At 39.9% G+C, this 21263-nt stretch overlaps 4 protein-coding genes across 4 annotated transcripts; 2 read left to right on the plus strand and 2 right to left on the minus strand.

Moving 5' to 3' along the window:
* LOC135160084 (protein Mo25) lies at positions 1-6078 on the minus strand. Its single transcript, XM_064116262.1, has 8 exons — positions 5665-6078; positions 3924-4047; positions 2957-3124; positions 1749-1867; positions 1389-1557; positions 1102-1266; positions 922-1026; positions 1-401 (listed from the first exon to the last, which is right to left on the minus strand). The coding sequence occupies exons 2-8, from the start codon at positions 4023-4025 to the stop codon at positions 219-221; spliced, it is 1011 nt and encodes a 336-aa protein (XP_063972332.1). The 5' UTR covers positions 4026-4047; positions 5665-6078; the 3' UTR covers positions 1-218.
* A 535-nt stretch (positions 6079-6613) lies between these two features.
* Positions 6614-12458, plus strand: LOC135160059 (zinc finger CCCH domain-containing protein 13-like). Its single transcript, XM_064116221.1, has 3 exons — positions 6614-7052; positions 8018-8093; positions 8469-12458. Exons 1-3 carry the CDS (start codon positions 6868-6870, stop codon positions 11481-11483), a joined length of 3276 nt encoding a protein of 1091 aa, XP_063972291.1. The 5' UTR covers positions 6614-6867; the 3' UTR covers positions 11484-12458.
* Positions 11736-16063, minus strand: LOC135160073 (SET domain-containing protein SmydA-8-like). Its single transcript, XM_064116250.1, has 8 exons — positions 15791-16063; positions 13979-14740; positions 13363-13731; positions 13101-13235; positions 12833-13019; positions 12664-12759; positions 12478-12560; positions 11736-12252 (listed from the first exon to the last, which is right to left on the minus strand). The coding sequence occupies exons 2-8, from the start codon at positions 14459-14461 to the stop codon at positions 12127-12129; spliced, it is 1479 nt and encodes a 492-aa protein (XP_063972320.1). The 5' UTR covers positions 14462-14740; positions 15791-16063; the 3' UTR covers positions 11736-12126.
* Positions 15134-21137, plus strand: LOC135160058 (protein eyes shut-like). Its single transcript, XM_064116220.1, has 12 exons — positions 15134-15303; positions 15938-16066; positions 16399-16547; positions 16621-16731; positions 16949-17170; positions 17244-18337; positions 18606-18916; positions 19254-19616; positions 19730-19866; positions 20091-20513; positions 20608-20836; positions 20999-21137. The coding sequence occupies exons 1-12, from the start codon at positions 15140-15142 to the stop codon at positions 21093-21095; spliced, it is 3429 nt and encodes a 1142-aa protein (XP_063972290.1). The 5' UTR covers positions 15134-15139; the 3' UTR covers positions 21096-21137.
* Positions 21138-21263: the final 126 nt, after the last annotated feature.

Consider the following 21263-nt stretch of genomic DNA (forward strand, 5'->3'; position numbering starts at 1 on the left):
TCTGGATTATTTTTGCTTCATTATAGTGGAGTATTATAAAGTCTGGAGTCTGTCTATTATACAATAATGATGTCACGAATGTAAATTTGTATTTACACAACTACCTTGAAAAAAAAGATTAATTAATCGATTAATTTACGAAACAAGAAAAAAAAAGATAAAGTGGTGATAAACGTAAATTGAATAAATCCGATGGGCTGGTTTTGTTGGGGTGCTTTTTAATTATCATTTACAGACTTTAACTCTTTGATCTGCTTTATGAGATATGCTTTCTCGTCGTTGAACTGCTCGTCCTCGGATCTGTCTGTGTGGAAGCGCGTCAGAAATTCAATGAGTTTCTCTTGATTGCGGAGCAGTATGTCCAGGATTGGTTTTGGCTTGTTTGGATTAGCAACAAATACCTGGGGAATAATTGGAAATTATTAATCGAATTCAGAAATTAATTATTAGACTTATTTGGAATTTGGGTATTATGAATCATTTAATATATTTGGAGAGTGAAATTAATTGGAGTCAAAGGAAATTGTTAAAACCATTTTGGAGAACTTTGAATCGACATCTTATTGATTCAACCCAGAATGAGTTAGCTCATTGGTTAATTTATCTGTCGAAACGATTCCACTGTTTCCCAGGAAAAATATTCCAAATCAGAATGTCGGTGTAGATATTACCCTCCAACAGAATACCCGGAAAAGTGTGTTTTTTAAAAGCAGATATTAAAGGATAAAATGTGAAACAAAATAAAAAATTATCAAATAAATAATTAAACGTATATTATCTATAACTTTAAGAGAATCTAAAACCTGAGAATATTTTTGGAAACGGCATAGTATTGGGTGTATGATATCCTAAATAAGATTTCTCAGTGCATAAGAGAGACAACTGTCAGAACTATTTGACAATCAATGGATAATGCATTACCTTGAATACGTGAAAGGCCTCAAATTGGATATTACGTGACTTTTCCTTTAGCATATTCATCATGAGCTTCAGATTATCGGGATTCGATATATATCGAGTCATGACCTGGAAAAATATTTTTTTTTATTAAACAATCATTTAGACTTTCTTCTCACTTGCTATAGATTCAAAAGTTATTACTGTGAAATTGTGTCTGTCCAGCAGGAGCTCGCCAAGTAGTTTTAAACTCTGTCGGCGTGTCACGTAGTTCTCGGAGTTCAACAACCTCTGGTAGTGCGAAAAAACTTTATCGTAATTGACTTCTAAAAATTCGGCACTCAACATTTTGTGCCTTGTTAGCAATTCCTGCAATTGAAAACAACAATTTAATTGGTTAGAAAATTTACAGCAATTGATGATTAATGTGTCTTCATCACTCTCGATGCTTCAAATGCTTAATTAATCTATGTTAATGACTCGGGGATTACCTTAAACGTAGAAAAGGCATCTGATGCAATATCGAATGTAGAAACCTCGACGTATCTAAAGAAATTATAAAAGTCGTCGGAGTAAATCATAATTTTAGCGAGTGCTTCGTATCGTGCACATTCTCTCAGCATCGTACCACAATTTAGCGCAATATCTTGGTGCTCATACCTGAAAAAGAAATTATCTTTCAAAATAATTCATTGAAGGCGTTAAGACCGAAATTTAACTTTGTTATACATTTTTCAGGAATACTTGAAATTATTATTTCTAATTAGAAAAGAACTACAACTTGTATTTTTTTTCATGATTTAAATTAAACAATAGTTCAATTTAGTAAGATGATTAATTTATGTACATACCCAGACATAAGTGTGAACAGTATTTCTGGCTTTGTACAAATGTATTCCACCGTTGGTGATCGTGTGCCAATTTGTCGTCGCAGAATGTTGTTGAAAACCTGAGCAACGTCTTTTTTCCCCTAATGAACAGAACAAAACGAATTTTCCTTTAATTGACTTGATTCTGTACAAATGGTAGACGAGTACGTAATGTTTGGTCCTGGACAAGTGATTTTTAGAAAATATCTAATGGTTTGAATTATCAGAAATGGAGAACATTGAATTTAGTTTATTAGAAAAATTAAAAATCAATTTCAAAATAATATTGAGTCATTAGAACTCAAATCAATCGATATTTAAAATATATTTTTTGTAATGAGCATTTAAAGAGCCATTGAGCTCTTATTTTTAGATTTCAATGGATCAGTAAATCATTTCCTAACTCTCTCCGATAACCGAAATGATTTTAGCACCGAGAAATATTGACTTCAGGTCTCCAGCATCTAAGAAGGATAAAGAAAGTCAACTGAGAATTTATTTTTAGATAGAAGAATATTTTTAAAGAAGAGTTATCAATTTATCGAGAGGTCAGAATACATTTCAAAGAAATTAAGTACAAATCAATAATCAGAATTGGAAAAAAATAATCGTTGAATGAAAGGGTATTTTTTAAGTTCATTTCCACGCGTCAAACAGTAATTGAAACAATTTACAATTTAGAAATTTATTAATGATTGTAATTAGTGAAAAATTTACCGAAATTCGCAAAAGTATAAATCAAACGGTGGTCATTTCCGCTTTTTCCCTGTATTACCGACTGGTCCATAATACCGAGAAAACGGTAGAATTATCAATGTCTCATTCAATATCATGTAAGGGTAATCACTTCAGAAATTGCTTTAGCTGTGACGATACTCTTAGGATATTTAAAATTTATTACAATGTTTTTTAATATATCGAAGGACGTCTTTGCAAAAAATTACCAATACCGAGTTTTTTAAATTCTCCCTCATGACGCCGTAAATACTTTGAATCTCCAATAGTATCGACAACTTCTTAAAAACTCATTCGAGTAATTTTTCCCCAACAAAAGAGTATTTTTACAGAGGAGATTATCACTTGTTTCGAGGGGTCAAAATCATAATTAACTGTCCTTATCTCTGTGTGAAATTCTTATCACAAATAAAATGAGATAATAAGAAATGAAGGAGCATATCCCTCTGGATTACCTCGAAGTCAATGCGACTCAGGTTTTGGACAAGGAGAAGCAGCAAATTACTGTTGTACAATTCTTGCGCCAACTGTGCAACAACAATGTCAGCCTGTGGCTCGGTTTCAGCTGTTCCATACAGCATGTTCTTGATGTGTACGAGATTTTTGCTGACATCTTCCTGAGCCTGCGGAAATGCCAAAATAACATGTGTTAATTTCGCGATTAACTACAGTTGGCAGTTATTTATCTCCGGAGTAGAGGATATTTTTTTATTTTTTGATTATACACAGTATTAGCCCTGATTATTGCGAAACATCTCCACTTTTTTTAATAATATAAATTAATGGCAAGCAAAGCCATACAATTGCTAGAATTATCAATTGGCGATTAGAGTTTTTCATTTGGTTATTCTCCTGTCTGAATTGTAAGAGATTTTTATTGATCCATTATTAAGCGGATTTGGCTATTTCGTGAACTAATGACTGCATTTATTTTCGATTGAAGCGGTAAGGCTCCAAAAATTGATCTGCAAAGGACAGACAATTTAGGGGAAACGTCTAAAGGATTTGAGATAGAGCGACAGTCATTAATGAAATACTGCAATTATCAGCAAGCTCCAATTTCGGTTCAAAGATTTTATTACCACCTAATTGTCAGATTACCTCCCTAATGAGAGAGTTTAGGGGACAATGTCGACCGCCCTTTTTTCAGCGAATTTAAATTTCTATGGCAAAGGACATTAGATATTTTTACCTGAAACTAATCGTTAACGAGGATAATTAGCTAGTAAACAAAGATCATCAATTTCACTTGCATAATTTCCCTCGAACAATTTCATCACTCATTAATTCTTGGACAGTCTTGTTAAGGAGTGGCTTAGAAGAAAATACGCGAAGGACATTTCATGCGGGGAAATTAATTTCCAAAGAAAAGGTCTCTTGACACTTTCTTGTTAAATATTTAGTGAAAGACTATCAATTTACCTTTTCCACCTTCTTGTCGCCACGCTCCAGTGCATTGACCGCCTCTTTGAGGGCCTTCACAACCTCCGCCGGACTTTTTTGTGACTTTCCGAACAGAGGCATGATTATTCTACAAGGTCAACACCTTGAAACATAAAATTCAATATTAATTAAACAATTCATTACGTCAAGTCACTGTTATTAAAACTTATAGTTATTCAATGAAAGATGACAAAAACTCAATCATGCTGTGTTCATTACGACTTCTGCCTCAATAAAACAACAAACAAAAATAATAATAGATAAGAAACAGAGTGAATTAGAATTTGGAATTTAAATTGTTCACAAACTCCACTTATTAATAATTGTTATTATTCTGCCACTTGCTCTTGACTCAGTTTGATAAAAAAAGATTTGTAGGCAATTTGAGAAGGTGAGGAGAGAAACTATTTTATCCATTAATTTGATAATTAATGTTGTATTTTGGCTTAATTTAATAACTCAGGATTGGTGTATTGTGAAATCCCGGAAAAAATAGTTTTGTCCAAAACATTACTCATTAATAATTTGCAATTTCTCTTTGGCTCATCAATTACTTTTACCTCAATTCGAGAAAAAAGAAATTGAATAATGGTAAGAAAAAATAATGTTTCAATATCTCAATTAATTTTATAAACAAAATGTGGTCAATTTCCATGTTAAAAATCCAGAGAAAATATGAAAAACATTGAATGCAGTTCCCCTAACCTTTGGCAAACAAAATTTAACTAAAACCCCCCTCCAGCCGTATAATCACCAACAATCAGCTATCACTGACACACTTTTTAATGAGTTGAGTATCTGAACGGCGAGCTCAGCCTCGCCACTAAAAAATTCATGGAATGTCTCATCCTTCGACTCGACCACTATTCCCTCCCTCCCTCTTTCTTTATACGAAAAAATAAATAAAATTCATAAGCCCCCGAGACCCTCGCAGAAGAATAAACCACAGGTGATCCCAACAATACTACATGATTCACCCGCCAGATTCCTCAAAAAACCCAGACGAAAAAATTCAAACAGAACGACTTCATTCGTTGCTAAAAAAATCGCTAATATTTCACGGCCATTGTTATGATTATGAACAAATGAAAGAATGAGGTGAACAATCAAATTAATTACTTGATAAGGCAGAAAATTATTTTGAAATTTTACGCAAGACTGGAAGATAGAATTGCTTCAACTTCTTTTACTGTAAAACATTGTTTCAATTTGAAATCAATAAAAAAAAGATCCAGGTCATCAAAATCATTGATGACAGCCAAAAAAAATACTATGACAGTGGGGAAAAAACCGCTGGAGAATGAGAGTAAATAATGAGCTCTGAACCCCAGTTCAGGTCATCCCTCAACCCCTCGGGAAACGACCAAAATAAATAAATAGATAGATAAGCAAATGGATGGATAAATCCCTTGAACCGTGTGAACTAATTTCCAAAAAAACCCTAAATTGTGCAGAAAAAAATCATAAGAAGAGATTTAAAATCCCTCACTTTCCCCTCAAAATAATAATCACAAATGCAAAGGAATCCCCAATAACTACCTCCACTATCATCCAAATTGCAAAAAAATCACAAAAATCACGAGTCCTCAAAAATATTGGCAATAACCTCGGAGAATCGCAAAACATGTGAAAAAAATGAAATTCCCCAATACCTCTAACCTACGTTAAACCCCAAACCCCAACCCCCCAGTTACGCAATGTTAAGATCAATTAGACTCACCATTCAATCCCCAAATGTCTGAATAAATAATTCCCCTTGATCCGACGTTAGTCCCCCACGTCCAGAAGTTGATGCTTCTAAACAGTCGTGGCCTCGTCCAATCAACGTCTATTTATCATCTGTCGTTGTTGTTGTTTTATTCGCAGTGACGAAATGACTCCACGAAATGATTGATTAATAACTGAATAACACAATTATCCTGATGTTCACAAAGTTTGACAGGTTTACTCGGAGAATTTCGGGTGGAGGTTAAGGCTAGCCAAGTTCCTTATGCTCTCGGAGGTTTTTATGGGCTACCGACGGCGGGGCATGGACGTCAGTGGTTTTATCACAAGACGAGATCGGAGAATTTTTAGTTCGATTGTTAATGCGAAGGGATTCGTCACTCAACTGAATGTGTGGGTCGGGGGACGGCTTGGGAAGCGGTCTGAAGGGTTTGGAGGGGGGTTATAATGGTTGAAGGGTGGGGGAAGTGCCAACCTAATGGCGAGAAAATTCAAAATGAGGTTTTGAGGAGAACTTCGATAAACTATTTTTCTTTCCGATGGTGTGGTCAAAGGTGCGAGAAAAAATACCTTTAATGAGGAAAGACGTGTTGGATTTAATTAGCCCTTAATAAGGTTTGGAGATAAAAGGTTCATGAGGGTGAAGCAATGCGTGAGGGAGTTCTGACGTTGAGCTCCAAGGATTACAAGAATGATTTTTACAAACAAATTTATCAACCACCATTTTATAAATTTGATTTTCGTCTGACGTTTTGTTTATCCCTCAGCAAACTAGTTGAAAAAATTGAGTAGAATTTATCGTATTCAATTGATGATTTTTGAATCGTTAATTCGAACGACGCGCGCCACTCCTGACTGCTACAACTCCCTCCTGATTGGTTATGGCCGTTTAGTAGCGTCGAATCAACGTGACCTAGTCTTTACCGTTTCGTTGGTAGCACTGATGCGCATCCCAACAACAAAACTTACATTTTGAGGTTAAATTCGCTCTTCTCTCATTCCCGCACGAATTTCATTATTCCATCGCTCCAAAGACAACAATTGGAAAGAACATAATCGAAAAAATTGCCTGAGATCACTCGTTGAGTGATAAACAAGTGTTGAAAGCCCGTTACCCGGAAGAAAATAGTGGCAAAGGACTTGCATACTGCAGTTATGTGCTTCCCTTACAATAATAGGATTGTTTTATGGTGATAATATGTCAAAATCAAACATAAGAAAAATAACAGTTGACCCTACGAAATGTAATACGGACTCACGGAGGCCAAGTGTTTTTGAACGTTTGGGTACCAAACCAGTGGCCACTGGAACACAACAAATAACGTCTGATTATTGCAGGAATTGGGCTTTGAATGGCAGTTGTTCGTATGGTAAAACTTGCAAGTAAGTATCATTTACTCCTCAACCCCTGAATCTTTTTTTTATCGATTGCTATCACTCAATTTTAATTGCCTAAAGTGATACAAACAATGAGGATCGCATGCCTCTCTTCACCAGTTCATACGTTCCCTGATTCTTATGATGATTGTTTTTTTAATGATTGACTCGTACTCATTTCAATGCTCTCTGAATCACATGTTAATCATGTTTGCGATTCAGCCACTTCTAGAATGTCTCATAGATTTCATTTGAACCCGTGGATTTTGGAGATTCAATTTGTTGATACTCTGGCAAAGTGCATGCTGATACTTATCACTTTTTAGCTAGTTATTATTAATTCCTTTCATAAAGTAATTCATCACATCGAGATGACCTTCACAAGATCGTCATCTCACGGTCGCAGCATCAAATTAGAAATTAAACTTGGCTTACCAACAACAAAACGTTGTATTAAATCTTTTCGAGCAAATGTTTAATTTTTTAATGACTATTTCCTTCACCTGGACTGCAGCCAATCAGATGACAATATTCGAGCATCCCCAACAGTCTGATCTGATTTTTTCTTAATTTACGTTCACTCAAACTCGCACATGAATCGGATATTGTCCTCAGCCTTCTCTGCCAAAAACAAAGTCTGCCAAATTTAGCTGAAAAATTTGACACACGGGTTCCCAAGCAAGGAAACTGTCGCAAAATATTCAATAGTTTTGAAGCACTAAAGTCATTGCTACGGCAAAATTATGATAATTATAGTGACATGCTCTACTGGTCAATAATAGCAAATGATGATTCAAACGAGCTGACGTGGAATATTTTAATTCTCCACTTTGCTTTTTACCAACGCCTTGTGTCTATGATAACAATTTTTATCTATTTATATTTTTCCTCTACTATATCGCATTCTAATTCCCAGCTGATAAAGACGACGTGAATATTCATCATTCAATGGTGAACTTCTTTATTTTCAGATATGCAATCACCCATACCCTCATAAGTCCCTCAAAAAGAGCAAAGAAGGATACAGCAAATGCCAGTACTCCAGTGGTAAGTTGCAATGAAATTAATAGAATTCAATATTCCATAGGAAATTCATAAGAGCCGCTTCATTAACCAGTTCCTTAATGCTCGAGTGGTTGGCCAATGTGTCGTGTCATCGGTTTTAGTATTTTTGTTTGATAATACTTGAAATATTGTGAATTATAAACTGAAAATTTAAGAATTCCTCATTTCATAGCGGAATAGAATTAATTAATTCCGCTAGATAACGTCTGCAGACAGTTTCGTAAATAATTTGTCAGCTTGTAAAAACCGTTCTGTGACTGGTTCTCCTCTAGATCCACTCGTTTCCCAATTTGGCGAAAAACAATTTTTGAAATTCTCCTCGTTTCACGAGATTATCAAAGCCCACTTGTATTTCAGACGAAAGAGGATTCCTTCAAGCGCGTTACTTCGAAAATCGTCAAGAAAACTCCCCACTCTCCTGACCTTAATCTCGAGGAGTGGAATCAAACTGATCTCGAATACGAGGACGAGAAGGTCCTAGAGCGTCGCCGCCAGCTATTGCAGCGTGAGCTGGAACTACAGATGAAAAAGGACAAAGAGGTCCACACAAAAGATCGGCCCAAGCATAAAAAGAAAGCTATGACTTCGTCCTCCTCTTCGCACTCGTCCTCTTCCTCCTCGTCCTCCAGTTCATCGTCCAGCGAGGACTCGTCCTCCTCGTCGTCCTCCTCATCGCGGAAAAAATTGAAAAAAATAAAACAGAAGCGTGCGCACAGCCCTGCCTCGGATTATGATGAAGATAAGGACCGAAAGAAGAAACTAAAGCTCAGAAGACTAGCAAAGACTGATAAGGTCCCAAAGAAAAAGCGAAAACTTGAGGCCACACCCTCAAAAAAGGACAAGGATCTGCCAAAGCCCTCGAAGAAGGCACCTCCGCAGCGGAAGCACTCGGTAATTCGTCCGAAATCCCCTGTGGCTTCCGGAAAGCCGAAAGAGCTTCGGAGTGAATCCCCGGTGAAGATGAAACGTGATCTTTCTAAAGAAGTCCCAAAACGCGTGAGTCGACCATCGGAGGACCCCAAAGATCCGCTCAAGGATCTCAAATCAAAGGCAGAAAAGTCAAAAGATATTGAAAAACCGAAGCTCCGTCTTCCTGAGGACAAACCGCCCTCAAAACCAAAATCAAAATCGAAGGAGAGAAGGTCCCGAACTCCTCCCAAACCTCAAAAATCGCCCATTCTTATAAAACGGAGGAGTAGAACCCCGGAAAAGCGCCCGAAACGGGAGTCACCAAGGCCTTCGAAGCCGTCCTCGAGGCCCTCGCGACCCTCAGCAGTGCCTCCTAAGCCCAAAGACCGAGAGCTTCACAAGCTCGACCGGAAGGACCATGATACCCTTAAAAAGGTCGAAACCATGAAACCCCGAACTCTCATGGAAGACCTCCGCAAGCCCTTGCCGCGAGACGTTGAGGACAAACGACGGATTAAGGACCATCGGGAGGATCGCAAGCCAACTCATGACCCACGGGAGGAAAAATTCCACCAAAGACGGGACAAAGATCGGGAGGATCGTCCACGTGATCTTAAAGATGTAAAAATGGCACCCACTCCGTTGATGGATAAAAGGTATTTGCGGGAAAAAGAGAAGCCAAAAGAACTCCTCCCAAAGGATGATAAATTACCGAACAGAGATCGACGAGGGGATCGAGAACGGGATCGCAATCCTGCCAAGTTTGAGAAATATGAGAAGGATCATAGGTTCAGGGAGCGGTCTCCGGAGAAGCCAAATATGGAGCGAGAGGTTTATGACAGAAATCGTCACAGAAGGTTCGGGAGGTTCGAGGATAGAAAGGAGAAGGAGTTTCCATCAAAGGTTGAGAGGAGGGAAAGTCCGAGAGGACTAGAAGTCGATCGGAGTTTCGATAGAGGTTATCAAAGAATGGAGTGGGAGGGCCACGAGGAGGGCCACTTCCACGAGGACGAGCCAAGAAGAAAGAACACTGAAGGCCGAAAATTCAATTCTCCATTCGTTGAGAGACGAAATCGAGAAAGGGAGGAAAGAGGGGAGGTCAGGAGGTATCCGGAGAGAAACTTTGACGAGCACCATCATCACTTTCCGCAGGAGCCTAGGGAGAAGGTCAGGAGTCTGGAAAGAAGAGAGGAGGTTGAGAATAAGTGGGAGGAGCATGGGAGGGAGAGGTATCCCGTACCTCAGCCCTTGGCGACTGAATGGGAAGACCGGGAGTGGAGCTCTACTAGACCTAGACAAGGCTCTAGGGCGGATCGCGAGTGGGAACGAGAGAGTGTTCCGAGATCGGAAGCACATGATGAGGAATGGAATCAGAGGTATGACAGTCCAATAGCAGATTGGAAGGTCAATGAGTCGGCGAATAGGAAATGGGAGAACCCTCAAGTACATCTTCGAGCGAATTACAGGAATGAGAGGCTCAAGGAGATGGAGATTGATCATCATAATAAGAGGAGACCATATGGGACTGGTACCCCAGAGGTCGATGGAGGATCACATGGCTCTAAGCAGAGTTCCCTTCATGGTAGTATGAAGGAGGAGCCAATTAACAAGAAGTTGATGGAGCTAGCCGAGGGCCGACCTCGGCGGAGTAGGGAAAAGTCAGCGGATTCATTTGGAAAAAAAAGTGTGATGAAGGAGAAAGGAGGTTCAGGAGCCTTGGGAGGGCTCATTCTGACAGAAGTGAAGGACCTGGTGGAGGCAAAAAGATTATGTCTGGATGAATCCGTAGCTCATCATACGGAGAGTGATCTGAGTGATATCAGTGATGACCCTGATGATATATTAAATATGGAGGATGAGAACGATAAGAAGGTTGTTGAGGAGGACAGCTTGGCAGCTACGCCTCAGGAGCTTCATGAGTCGCCGGAGCATGTCCCTCAAGGGCTTGAGGACCCTGGAGTCACTCCCAAAGACAAGAAGGAGGACAAGGAGGAGAGAGAAGAGCACATGGAGGAGGACAACATGGAGACGATGGACTTTGAGGAAATTTCGGATGGGGAGCTTGAGGAGGACATTAAGACTAGTGGAAAGGGCCTCGGCGATGCCCTCGGAGTGGACTGGGAGAGTCTTGTTAAAGAATCACAACCGAGGAGGGACAATCAGGAGAATGAGGACAGCGCACAGGGCAGGTGGCAATGCAGGGCCATCTTCCAAAGGATTGGCATCTCCAGGAGATACGCTGGAGACGATCTGATGGAGAAGATCGGTAGGAAGTATGGAAATGGGGGAGAGTTTTTGTTGAGTGGGGTGGCTATGGTGCATGCAGGAATGTGGCGACAGAAGGTTATGGGGGAGAGTGAGGAAAGGGGTGAGGGCGGGAGTGATGAGGAGGATGAGGAAGTATTGAAGCCCTTTGTGGGGCTTTTTGAGGAGGCTAAACAGATATTAGAACAAAGTTGTTGAATAAGAAAGGAGTTGGAGAGACGTCAAAAGAGATAAGAACGACTCGGTTTTGAAGGTTTAGGACCTTGGGAAGAGCGAGCAGAATTTTTGGGCAAGGTTGTTAGGGCGTGGAGGAGTTCGTGGAAATTTTGGGAATGATCACATAAGGCCAAAAGAAAGTGGGACTATTTTGCGATTCAATAGGGATAATTAAATGGTCTGGGAATATTTCGAATGAGATCTCAGGCGGTTTCAACAATTTGCAATCACCACTTTATTGACTAAATAGCGAAACGTTCAAGTTTATTGAATAAAATGCTAATTTAATTGTTTCGAATGCTCTGTACTTTTGTGGAAAATATCAAGGGGTGTTGTTGGAAACTAAAAATTAATTTCCCTGTTTCATAAAACGCTTCAGATGAAAGTACAGAATGAAAAAAAGATAACTTCTTTTCAGGTAGTTGACGAATATGTGAAAAAACCCTAAAAGAATAATTTTTCACTTTAGCTGAATTACCGATTTTTGTTTGGAAATTTGATATGATGTGCCAGGACCATTCAACAGTGTTTATTGATGAATTCCATGGGCGTTTTATTGTGGTGAGGAGGACTGTACGGGGCACTGGTGGGTGCCGTGATGGGTATTCTTGTTTGATCAATATAATCAGGGGTTAGTGCCTGTTGAGGTATTCGAAGTCTTGAGTGACTTTAGATCATCCGGTGATGCTACGTCATCCTGCAGAATCTCCACGGCCTTGTCGAGGATTTTCCGGGTATTCCTCTTGAATTCCTGGAGCAAGAAGTAGTAAAAAAGAACAAAATGTAAATTAAATATATGAGATTATGCCGGTTGATGGATTTATCATCAGATTTGTCGATTGATGATTGATCATTTTTAGGAATAATGGCGGAATCTAATGCTTAGATATTAACCATAATGTAATGTAATTAGAAAGCAAACCGATATCTTTTGTTAATAAATTAATTACTCATCTATTTATGTTTGAATTATTACCTTTGAAGTTGGAGTTGATATCTCGTACTGTCTGCGAGATGATTCTTCTTTTATGGTACAGTATAATTCGTACAAAATGAATCCTGAACAGGAAGAGAGAAAGTAGAATCAAAATTATTGGATTATTTATTTGTGGTATGGCAACAAATGATCAGTTGGAGAGAGTCCTTGGTCATAAATTTATACCTTTTAGTTGACAATCACCCAGCTGCAATTTATCTATCATATCGAGTAACTCCTGACAATATTTAGATTTTACTTGGAGCTCTTCATCTGTTAAATCTAAACAGAAAAAAATTTTTGTCTGTCAAATATCTGTCACCTGCGAGTTATCAGGTGGGTGAGTTTACGATACCTTTGAACTGAAGTTCTTCAGTCCTCCCGAAGTACGAGATAACTCGATATTTCATTTGTAACATCGAGCTATTCATCTCTGGAACGAGAATTTTCAATTCTCCCCTCACGAAATTGAGAATTTCTCGTGGAGACTTGTACAGATACCCGTTTACGATTGAGTCAATTCCTGAGATGATTGCCTTAATCTTCAGAACAGAGATCAAAGAAAAAGTTGAAGAAAAATACATTTGAAAAATCGAGGTCAAAGAAAGATTTATATGATTCACCTGGCGAAAGGAAACTGTTTGGCCGCATTGCTTACAGATCCAGGGTGTTGTCCAGCTCAGAGGATCAACAGGAAGCATGAGGCCATAGCAGCTGATGTTGGCGCACCACATTGCTCCAACATTGCTGCCATATTCCTGATTATAAAATTGAAAAAATAGCCCGGATAATTTCCTATTAATCCCTTCGGATCTGGGGGAGGCATCATAAGTTTGCTGATGATGGGGGATGGGTTTGTCAAAATTAAATTCAAGGAACACTCACACTTTGATCAGAACACCTTCGACATCTGCACTCAAAGTGCTTTGACATCATGAGATACCTCCTCCTGATGAAGGTGTCCCAAAAGGGGCTAATGTACGTCATAGTTAGCTCTTCACCCTTCTTGATGTCCACAGCAGCATAAACACTCATTATGTCATTAGTCTTGAAGAAGTGGCGAGTGTTAGGGGTGCACGAGTGATTCTGCATTGCTCCGATGGGGTAGATACCCCTCAGACTGATCGTTCTCAAATTGTCAGCAATAGTCGCTGTCTCCATTGCATTCGTGTCCATTATCTTGCAGACATTCAGCATAAACTCTTCGTCCTCGGGGTCTATCTCTCCATCCAAATTCCTTTTCAATAATTCTATCTAATTATTTATTATTATTTATTCCTTTTGTTTCGCTGAATTGTCTCAATCGTAAGCTCAATTGCAAGGCCACGTGCAATTGCAATTGATCTTTATTAGTTTAACAGATCTAGAATATAAATTATGGGACAATATGGGACTTCAGGTAAAAAATCAATTGATCTACTTTCCGGCTGAATTAATGTTTCTCAGCGCGTACTTTTCCTTGAAAAAAATTGATTTTTAATTAATAAAATTGAAAATTCACCTCTCGACCGTGACGTGAGCCTCCGTGACCCTTGAACGCCATTATGAGTTCCTTATCCTCATCCCCAAGAACTAACGAACGGACCACAATTACGGACATCAACAGTTCCTTGGAGAACATGGGTCCACAGTTGGGCCTCCACTTCCTCAGAATTTCGCACTCCCTGTCCACGTGCTCTGGGGCATTTTCACAGGTATCAGAGCACACAGGAAGACCGCAGCCCCGGTCGCAGGGGAACAGTGTGATGCCTGTTCTGTGACAGTTGACGCACATGGGGAATTTATTCTCACCGCACCTGGGGCCGAGTACGACTGGAGCGTCGACTACTATCTCCTCACCCTGGGCAATGTCTCGGGCGGCAAAGAGCCCACGTCCATTTAATTCCGAGGATTTTATGCACCAGGGGAGGTCTCCACACGCCAGGAGACCACAGGAGGACAGGTGACGACGGATGAGGTGCTCCATTCTCTCAGGATCGTCCATTCTCCTAAACCAGGCTAGTCTTTGGCGAATTCTGTATGACCTTCACGTGTTGAGGATGTTGGACACCTTTTTAGCCAAAATTCACGTTTTTTTTCATAGGATGAAGGATAATCGCGGCACTGAGTGATCAAGTTACCGGGATTTTTCTGAGTGAGGAGCAAAAGTCAACTGCGTACAGATCAGGAGTCCAGTACCTACTTGACTACATGTATCCGGGGTTGAAAATAGATTCACCGAGAAGCCCCGACACCTTTTTCTCCCGTCGACAAACTTTATGTTCTATATTTAATGCGATAAAAAAAATCAACTGATTAAAAGTCTTCCGGAGAGGCAGACAAACTCCAGCTATTCATTTATTGATTTAATTATTTGCATAACTTGATAAACAATATTTATGCAGGTAGACAGTGTCCAGGTCCATTTGTCTCATTATTTACTTAATTATCCAAAGTACTGACTTGTGAATGTCTTCCTGGTGTTACCAGAATCATCGCAAAATGTTTGTTCAGTGTAAAAATTAAATATTATGCAACAAGTGCGGTAGAGATTGGCGAGGGGTGTGAGGGCAATGATGATATAAATAAATAATTGATTTGATGAACGGCTTGGAAACTGGATAATCATCAGTAATGAGTAATTGGAGATAGAACTATTGATGGGAATCATCTATCGAGCGTGATGGTACGCAGGCGTATGTCCACCCGGTATAAAAACTACCCTTTGTTGTTTACAAGTTGTCATAGATACACACGGGTAAACGGGTCTACCAGTGTACATACCGGTCTATGTATATACCCATTCAGTCGGCTTTTCATTTTAACTCGCGCCAGTATGACGATAAGGTAAATGCCACGGAAATCGGGGGCTTTCCATTTCACATCGATTTTATTTTTTTATCTCGCACTTTATGCACTAGTTTGTCAAGAATTAGAGTTGGCGGAAGATTTTATCTTCATGTGTTTACAGTTTTTTATTATGTTTTTGACCTTTGGGCGTTTTCATCGTATGGATTTGTGGAAAAATCATATTTGAGAGGGAATGAATGAAATTTTATGAACAAAGATAGGGGGTAATTGTCAATTTTCAGCCGATGAAAAATTGAATTTTAGATTTTAGATCGTAAATCGTTTCTTGGAGGATAATATTCGAAGCCCTCAGATTTTCTAAATGTTGCTTATTAACTTTTTCAATGATCAATCAAATCCTTCATTTTATTTCAGAAGAGGTAATGGGGAAAGAAAATATTGATTTTTCGGTTGAGTGAAAGTGAGGAAAATGGAATTTTCAGGGTGATGTGAAATGAGTGATGAGGGTAATAATTATATTCACCAAATTGTATTCAAATTTCTCAGATCAATAAGAAGTGGATGAAAAGAACTGACACTTTTTACTGTTTTTTATTAGTGGAAGTAAAGCTGAGAGTGCGATTAGTCTTGACGATAAGAATTTGTTATTTAAAATATTTGAAACTCCCAGGTCAATAAAATTCCTCCGGCAACAAGTGATTATCGTTGCTGTATTGTGCTCGATCCTCAAATGGACTGCAGCATTGAACTGCACGAGTGACCCGTGCATGTATGGAATTTGTCTTGACAGCGTAAACAGGTGACAATCATTAGAAACAATCTCTACAACTAAGAAAGATCCCCAAGAAGTTCAAAAATAAAAAAAACCCAAAACATTTGAAAATGCTCTATGACTTGATCATTAATTTCCCTAATATTTTTTTTTATCGCCAAAACGTTAACAAATTGTCAAATTTGCTATTGTCAATTTCAGTATCACCTACTCAACTTAATTATAAATTCTATGAAGCCGAACTTTAAATTACATTTAATATAATATACTAATTACTCTCTCATTGAACTAAACCAACCGAAATAAAATTCAATTAATTAAACTTCTGGATTTTATTCGTAAAATAATTTTTTGCACAGTTCATACTCGTGTTACTGCATCGACGGTTACACCGGAATAAATTGCGAGATAAATTGGGACGACTGTTGGTCGGATCCCTGTATGAACGGTGGCACCTGTACAGACGCCGTTGCCGCTTACAACTGCACGTGCCCCGATGGATTCATCGGTAATTATTCTTTTTCAATTGGAACTCAATTCGATAATGCACTAATTACTCACTCTCAATTTGCCCGAATCAGGAACTAATTGCGAGCAGAAGTACAGTGAGTGCATGAACCAGCCATGTCTCAATAATGGGACTTGCATCGATTATAACGGCTTCACGTGCCAGTGCCAAGACGGATATTCTGGTGATCGAATCTTTCAATTATTTATCCAATTCCTATAGCCAGGTTTTTTTATTATGATAGGGAGGGGACGGGGAAGTCCGCAAAACTTTTAGCTTTTACCCTAATTTTATTCAACTATTTCTCTCCGTGCATATGACGTCAGGTCGAGGCATTAATTCCCGGATATCTTAACGTACATATAAATGCATCTCCATATTTTTTGCTACAACTGCCTCAGGTGATTACTGTGAGATTGACATCTCCGTATGCAACAGCACGATCTGCCGAAATTCAGGAGAATGCATCGATGGTGCCGGCTACTCGTTCACTTGTAAATGCAAGGAAGGTTGGACAGGTGAATTCTGCGAGGAGGACATCGACGAGTGCCTGAGCTCTCCATGCCTCAACGGTGGACTCTGCTTGAACGTCCCAGCGTCCTACACTTGTGCTTGTCTATTCGGTAATTATTCCCGCCATCAACCCACCCCACAAAACCAACTATCCTCTCTCAACTCTCGAAAATTCCCCCAAAGGCTTCACCGGAAAGGACTGCGACAAGCCGGTCGTCTCCTGCGACGTGAATCCCTGTCTCAACTCTGCCATGTGCCTTCACGAAGACGGTGAGCCCGTTTGCTACTGCGTCCCAGATTACCACGGTTCCCTCTGCGAGTTGAGATACAACGATTGCGAATCAAAATTCGCTAGATGTGAAAATGGTGGTACCTGCATTGATGGCATCAATGCATTCACCTGCTCCTGCCCTGCACCGTACAGCGGAGCCGCTTGCGAGGAGTTTATCCCGGGGAGTACCTCCCCACCAAGTACTTCCGCTATGACACGCACCTCAACACCGAGAAGTGTTAATGTGACTCAAGGTTACGAGATAAAACCCTTTACAGACGCTTTTCGTCAGGTGTCCACTGTACCTATTGACATCGGCACGTCGACGAGGCAGTTGGAAGGGCAAAGTACTACTTCAAGGCCCCGTGAAGAGTCAATCACTACGTCAAAGTCATTGGGAAGTCAAAGTACATCAAAAAGTCCTGTTGATGACCAAAGTACGACAAAAAGTACGTTTAGAAGTCATAGTACAACGAAAAGTACTTTTGAAGGACGAAGTAGTGATGATTTTGGAGGAACTACGTCCACCGATTATGTGACTCAGAGTACATTGAGTACTTTAAGTAGTTTTGGAAGAGTTGGTACTTCTGGTGGTACTTCACCGACTGTCTTCCAAGTACAAAGCACTACGACGAGTTATGGATGGACGGGTGGATGGAATGCGACGGCTAGAGAATTAAGTGCAAGTACTATTTCGAGCACCAGTGGTTTGGGGGGTTTGACTACGTCAAGTACTTTGGAAGGTGAAACGATTGGGGGGAAGGAAACGACGGTGAGCGGTGCCGGAATTAGTACTTCGAGGAGCATTGTCAGGGGGAGGGAAGGGACAACTGTATCGAGTGGAGGAGCGACTGATGGAGTGGGCATCGTCACGATGGTCAGTGTGACACGGCCGGTGGAAAGTACTACAAAAGTATATGAGGGGGAAGTTAGTACTTCGGATGGAGAGGATGCCACCAGGGGAATCTCGTTTAATTGTACGCAGGATGGGAAAAATGGCACTAGTGTAAGTTAAATCATGTTTGGGAGGGCTGGCCTTGAGTGGAATTTCTTAGAGGTAATTTTAGTGAGGGGAAATTACTGGTCGAATTACCGGGGTCAAAGTACTGACGTAATTTGTAACTGCATTACTAGGCGAGTACTCTTATAGGTTGAAAAAAATTCTTGCATAAAGTTTAGAGTGAAGCTAGCGTTTGGGAAATTTTGACTGTTGAACATTTAGATTGGACTTCATAACAAAAATTTTATTTGTTCTTCTGTCGATCAACTTGCAGTGTGATTGCACTTCATTGGATGGGTGCAGTCCCTTCCCGAGCATCAAAAATGCTGCATTCAATGGAAAATCCTACGTCAGACAGCAGGTAAACGTCAAAAACGACGGAATGCTGAAAATTTTCTTACAGCTGAAGACAAAATCGAAGAGTGGAATTATTCTTCACGCCTTCTTCGACGAGGAGAGGTATGTTCTCCTGTATGTGGAGTTCGGCCAACTAAAATTTCAGTTCTCCTGCGGTTTGCAAACGATGCTCCTCGGGGAGATCGATACTCCTATTAACAATGGACACGATGTTGATGTTGAAATAAGGTGAGTTAGCCACTAGAATTGCTATTTAATTTTTTAGGCAGAATTGATTCTTCCGCCCCCTCCCCCTCCATCAGTTTCTTTTTTCTCATAATAATTGTAAGAGTAATTGGCAGCGAAGGGCCGTTTCCCCTCTACTATTTCGAAAAAGAAAAAAGTAAAAACCGTCAATAAAAAAATATAGAGAAATACGTCTGATTGAATTGAATCAAGACCCTGTTTGTTGTAGTCAATTACTGGAAAAGTGGGAAATTACGTTCGCTATAGCATAGTCGTTAGTTTTTGCAAATAAATTTTTTCAACAAATAATGCAAACCCTAAATTTCCTACCTTTCCTCAGATTTCGTTACCTGGTGGAAGACAGGGTAGGCAAATGTCTGGCGAAATTATTCGTGAATGGAACGATGGCAATGAGTGGAGAACAGATGTTAGCGGCGCGGGATGACATCCCGGGATCAGTCAGACTGCACTTGGGGGGAATCCCCCAGGCGTTCTCCCACTATTTTCCCAGGATTGCCCTGGGCTTCATCGGCTGTATGGGCGCTCTAAAGGTGAACGATGTACAGAGGCACTTCATTGATGATTCCTTGGAGACCTTTCAAATTGAGGAATGCACCTCATTCCTGTGTCTACTCAATCCTTGTCAGAATTTCGGTTCTTGTCATGATATTGATGGCAAAGTCCACTGCAAGTGTATCGCAGGGTAAGCTAATTTCGTAAGCGACAGGAGAAGTAAAGTTACTGGTTTCAATGAAAAAATTGCAGACATTAACAAATTAGTTCGCTAATTATTCTGATTGATCCTTATTCTTCAAGATATTCGGGAGAAATGTGTGAAAAAACAGCCTGTGATGATAACCCATGTTATTTTGGCGCTACTTGCATTAGTTCACCTGGTACCGGATTCATTTGTATCTGTCCACTAGGAATGCATGGGCTGCGGTGTGAAGAAGGTAAATTCTCTCACAAATTTTCTGTATCCAGTCAACAATGTTGGCTTATTTAGATGTCAAACTGCAACAACAACAGTACTTTTGAGTGCCACCGTAACTTTGGATCCAAAAGTACAGTGAAAAGTACTCTTCAAGTACCACGACACAGTACAGCCATAACCACAGTACATCAATCTCGTGATTAATTCATTAATTCTGTCAAACGATTTATTTATTTATCTCAGAATCCACAATAGTCCAGCCTTCGTTCTCCGTCTTCATCCCGGGTTTCTCCTCCTACGCAGCCTATGGAATAAATACGGGAATAAAAGATAGCATGGAATTCAGAATGCGAATTCTTCCTCATTCCGTGGACCAGATATCGTTGATAGCTTATATGGGTCAGAGCGCTCCGGGAGGTGACATCCCAGATCACTTCTCAGTGACCTACGTCAAGGGTTTCATAATGCTCACGTGGGACCTCGGTTCCGGGGTCCGTAGAATCTTCACAAAGACTCCTCTCTCCAGCCAGGCTCACCGACCTCATCTGCTGAGGGTTGGCAGAAGGGGGAGGGAAGCCTGGCTCTTCGTCGATGGTGTTGGAAATTTCACGGGTCAAGCTGCTGGGACTATGACGCAATTGGACGTTTCTCCGATACTTTATATCGGTGAGAATTATTATTTTTTCGTTTGTTTTGGATAATATAGTGCTTGGATCCCGTGAACCAGGGATTCGATTGATTATCGAGGCTTTTTTTACAGGTGGACATAAGTCGAAAAATTTTGAATCACTGCCACACGACCTGCCCCTGCACACTGGCTTCACCGGTTGTATTTATGACGTGGAGCTGCAGACAGACAATCAGGTCTTCCCTGTGACAAAATCAAGTCCAGCCACTGGGCGAGGAGTGGGCGAGTGTCATCGCAACGAGTGTACGCGAAATGCATGTAAAAATGGAGCTGTCTGTCTGAATCACGGCCCTACGTACAGGTAAATCCGTGTCCTCACGCTAGTCTTATTACTTCAGTGCATTATAAAACTCTTGGAATAATTCTGAATACGCGGACGTCCTACATTGAATTGTTAAATATTTTTATTGGCATTCCTTTAATGCTAATGATTGACTGAATTTAATTGATTCGCTCTTTCCAGTTGCATTTGCATGAAAGAATGGGAAGGGCCTGAATGCAGTGTTCCATCGAAGCTATGTCCTGCGTCAAACCCCTCGTGCCACAAATACAGCGTATAAATTAAAAATAAATTAATCAAGGAATTTAAATCAATGTCATTGAGAGACTCTAGAGTTATAAAATTTTGAACGATTCAAGTTACAATAACGAATAATTTTGTTGATAGATGTTTTAGAGTGGAGTAGTGCAATTTATACTAATCATTAGGGAAGAATTGAATAATCAAA

This window comes from Diachasmimorpha longicaudata, chromosome 3 (assembly GCF_034640455.1).
Source record: "Diachasmimorpha longicaudata isolate KC_UGA_2023 chromosome 3, iyDiaLong2, whole genome shotgun sequence".
Classification (NCBI taxonomy): domain Eukaryota; kingdom Metazoa; phylum Arthropoda; class Insecta; order Hymenoptera; family Braconidae; genus Diachasmimorpha; species Diachasmimorpha longicaudata.